Source organism: Tripterygium wilfordii, chromosome 8, assembly GCF_013401445.1.
Source record: "Tripterygium wilfordii isolate XIE 37 chromosome 8, ASM1340144v1, whole genome shotgun sequence".
Classification (NCBI taxonomy): Eukaryota; Viridiplantae; Streptophyta; class Magnoliopsida; order Celastrales; family Celastraceae; genus Tripterygium; species Tripterygium wilfordii.
This window is the reverse complement of record NC_052239.1, coordinates 3,001,945-3,006,321: the sequence shown is the minus strand read 5'-3', so window position 1 is coordinate 3,006,321 and position 4,377 is coordinate 3,001,945. Positions and strand designations below refer to the sequence as shown.

Genomic DNA, 4,377 nt, shown 5'->3' with positions numbered 1-4,377 from the left:
GGAAATTGTATAAGTGCTGTCCTGTAAAGGACTACTTTTTGGGAAATTGAAGCTTTTGTGACCTTTGCAAAACTCATAAAGTTAAACATTTGCCCCCTTTTTTAGCTGTATAAAAGATTTTGAAGGTTGGATTGTTTATTTGACCTTTGGATATGAACAAATGATATAATATATCACACTATTTACATCCAAATAGTTTAGAACAATTTATATTTGTATGTCTCTTTTTTATGAATTTTTTCACCCAAAAGACACCATTAAATTCAAAATCTATATGTTATGACTTAAAAATACCAGATTGGTTGGTGCCCAACTGATTGCTTAATAAGTCAAAAGCTCACCCCTAACATAACAATAAGGTCTTTTCCTAGTCATAAAATATCACATTGGTTGGTGATTTGGGTTTTGATCCATAGTAGCTGGACGTGTTTAGTGAGTTGATAGGCTTCGCCCTGTAATAACTGACTAAGGAGAAACAAAGTCGTACGGATCCGACTTATGTATGGGAACTGGATAATCTAGAGCGGACAATATTATTGACATGTATTGGGATGTGGATTTCAGATACTATATACTTCCCCATTTATAATTTTCGTAAATTTTGAAAATTATTTTAGTCACGAAATGAGAGTGCTCCGCTGAGCCCCGACCCGTCTATCCATTATTTTCATTATCTAGAGATGGAGGGAGGAGGATGTTAAAGTTTGTTTGAATTCCCCAGAAGTAGAAGCTTTTATGACAACAACTTTATATGAGTGATTGGTGCATTGGGTATAGCGCTTGGCCTAAACCATAATTTAAAGGTTTGGACTTGTATAGGGTTTGAAGTTTTTTGGTCTTAGCTAATTGGTTGTATATATATATATAGCTTGCTCAATGCTCACACTTGTATAATTTGGATTTCAAACTTCTTGCTGGGATCCAAGGCAACTTTGTTCCTCCTTTTTGCCTTGTGGGGAGCAATTCTTAATGTCCTTCGTCACTATTATCATCACATTCGCAAAGATCAATGGTCTATTGGGGATTTAGGGGATAGTCGGTGCACCGGCTATTAACCTGTTCAGAATGAGAACCGTCCGGTTATTTTAGATAGATATGAACGGTAGTAATTAAATTTTCATTTCTTTACCAAATGTTAGCTAGGTTTATCCTTATTCTCTCTGATAGAACTGCACTCTCTCTCACAAATAGATCTAGCCTCTGGGAACATATTTGGCTTGAGAAAAAGAAGGCATGTTTGGATCGAGAACTTGGAAGGAGAGAGAATTTTAGGTTCAAGCCCAACATTTATTCTTTTTTCTAATGTTTTTAGGTGATTGTCCTTCTTGAAATAGAGTTGGCCCATTTTGTCCTATCTAAAAAAATAGTAAAATATTGAATTGGAGAGAATGTATTGTGTAGAAATGATGTGGTCCTGTATCATACTTGTAGTTTTTAATTGATTCGTCCCTCTTATTTGATTTTGATTGATTACTTATTTACTATATTCCCTCTTCTTTACTTTCTACAAAAAAAAAAAAGTTATTGCAATTCATTGACATTTTAGTAGATATATATTATCTTAATTCATTGCATTATTTATAACATAGTTAAAAGGGAAATAAAATTCCCTAATAAACTTTAGGAAAGTGACATTGATATTTTTGGCAATTAATGTAAAGCTAAATTGACTTTCTCCCCCTATTTTTTTTTCTTAAGTGGCTAAATTAAGATTATCATAGAGATGTGAACGGAGGTGGGGACCTCTTTGTTCGCCCTTGATGAGGTGGTCAACATGGACATACACCCACAATGATGAGACTCCTGAGCCAGAGAGAGAGTGCTTGATAGGGGAGAGAGAAAGAACGAGAACAAGAAAAGCAGAAAAATATTAGAGAGAAAAAAACATGTGGCATTCTTTGATTGGTTGTATTATCACTATTCATCCATTTAGACATACTCTAAATATGAAGTGTTGGTTAAATTTTTAGATGTTTTGGAGTGTCAAATGTTGTCTGTTGTGAACAATTGGCATTGCATTTCACCATAAATTGTACTTTTTGAAGCACTTGATACAATATTCATTATGGATGCTCTTAGCCCACTCTAGCACTGGTGAGTCCTGCCCCATAAGAGTCTGTTACAACAATTAACTACCTAAACCATTGATATCATCATCATGATCATCAACTTTAATCGGACGTCTTAGAAATAAGCTTGTGTAGATCAGAAGCAAAACCCTAGTCACAATTTAGAAAATCCCTAATTTCATATTCCTCCTATATAATCTACCTTTTGATTTCAATTCTTCTCCTCCTCCTCTTTCTTCTCAGTGTGGTGTGTGATTTCAGTATCAAATGTTAATCGACCATGGCTAATATTCCAATGTCACTTAGATACTCTTCTCTAACCCTATACAGACAAGCAATCGTAGCAGAACCCTGGCCGTTTTCCTGCGTTTTCTTGTGAAAATTTGAATTTTTTTTCTCGGAAAACAAATTAACAGTAGATTTAGTTAGATTTTCTTCTTTTTTTTGTTTGTTTTTGGATTTTGTTGTTTTTTTTTGCAGGGGAAATCTGAGATGGGTAGCGGCGGCGGCGGAGAGAAGAGTTCATCAAGGAACTTTCATCTGCATCTGCCACACAAGAAACAAGAAGAAGTGATCCGAGATGTGCCGAAGGGGTGTTTGGCAATCAAGGTAGGGCAGGGAGAGGAGCAGCAGAGATTTGTGGTGCCTGTGATTTACTTCAATCATCCGCTGTTCAAGCAGTTATTGAAGGAGGCAGAGGAGGAATACGGGTTCGATCAGAAAGGGACGATCACAATTCCTTGCCATGTTGAGGAATTTAGGTATGTTCAGGGGATGATAGACAAGGAAAAGTCCTTCCATAATCATCACAATCACCATCATATTGGGTGTTTTAGGGTTTAATTAGAGCCGGTTGTGGTGCCAAACAAGGCCTAACCTCCCTAAAGTAGGGTTTTAGCTGATTTTGATTAATGGTTTCTGGGTTTTGTAAATATGGAGTGTTTTTTAGGTTTCTTCTTGTGGGTGAGTGATGATGATGGAGAAGATGGTGCCCATAACAAGGACAAATGTTCTTAGAGATTTCATTTGTTATCTTTGTTTAATGAAAAAGCCAAAGTAATATGCTTTCCATTCCAAGTTTTTTTACTTTTCCTTGTTAGGATGAATATTTATGTTAAAGAAAATCCATTATCCCATCAAGAGAGACGTGCTATTTGATTGGGAGAGAGAAGAAAATGCTAACTACCAAATGGATGGTAGAATCACAGTAGATTTTATAAGATATCATGGTTTAAACATCCAACATTAATTACCAAATACCAAGATTTAGATTTTATCTCATCCACCATTACCAAATACCAAGATTTTCTTTGATTTTGTTACTTGAATTTGCTTTATCTAAATGATATCAGAAAATTCACTGGCAATAAATGGTATATTTCCAAAAACACACAGAAACAACCTCTTCTGAATTGACAATAAAAATTAGAAACCTGATGGTGTGCTGTATGTTGTGGGCATTGAATGGGATTAGGTGAAGCAGAGCTGCAGAGATCATGTTGTTGTTGTTTTGTGTGTTGATATATATATGTCAAGTATTATTGTAGGGGATGCTGCATGCATGTCTCTGTGTGTGTATGTATGCAACCATCAAAGAAAAGTAAGTTGGAAACTTTTATGAGATGTATTTACTGAGAGGAATAAAAGATACCGCTGCCCTGTCATGTTTTGATCCATTTGTGTGAAAGGAGTTTCAATGATGGGCCCATTGTCCAAAATGTTTATTTGGGTAAATTTTTTGTGTATTATTTACGTTGTGGCAAATTACATATAGGAGTATTATGTTTTGACGGACATTTTGAAAAAGCATGCAAAGACGGTTATTTCTATATATTATTGGTTCAAATATTCAATTGCTGTTGGAATAGTTGGTTCAGTGTCATTTGTCAAAATACCTAAATGGTAACATATATGCTACTTTTAAATAAGCGTTTGACTGAACAGATAGTATATAATATGTTATATATTTGCATATATGCTAATTGAAGTTGTTTATAAAAATGTTGCTTTTAAGACTCTTTTAATTGTACGTTTGACTATTTATTAAAATATTATTTATTGGGATGGTTGTTAGATAGCAATGTTTTTGTGTTTTTGTATTTTTGTGATTGTTAATAAATTTATAACCTAAATTAAGACCCAAGAACAGTGAAATTAGTTTGACAACGACAATGGCACTAATAAATATCTTTTTCAAAAATATGTGTGTTAGGGTTGTCAAAATCAACCTACCCGCCTGAGCATGCAACTAATTAAAGGAATTTTGTATGGAAAATCATAAACTCTTGGTGGGAATATCCATATTTTT

The 4,377-nt window shown here is 34.5% G+C and overlaps 1 protein-coding gene across 1 annotated transcript; it reads left to right on the top strand.

Moving 5' to 3' along the window:
- The first annotated feature begins 2,293 nt into the window (after window positions 1-2,293).
- Window positions 2,294-3,135, top strand: LOC120004559 (auxin-responsive protein SAUR32-like). The gene has a single exon (XM_038853925.1). It carries the CDS (start codon window positions 2,562-2,564, stop codon window positions 2,910-2,912), a length of 351 nt encoding a protein of 116 aa, XP_038709853.1. The 5' UTR covers window positions 2,294-2,561; the 3' UTR covers window positions 2,913-3,135.
- Window positions 3,136-4,377: the final 1,242 nt, after the last annotated feature.

Bases quoted from the DNA above. Each gene is read 5' to 3' on its own strand.
- LOC120004559 (XM_038853925.1), top strand. From the start codon at position 2,562: ATGGGTAGCGGCGGCGGCGGAGAGAAGAGTTCATCAAGGAACTTTCAT.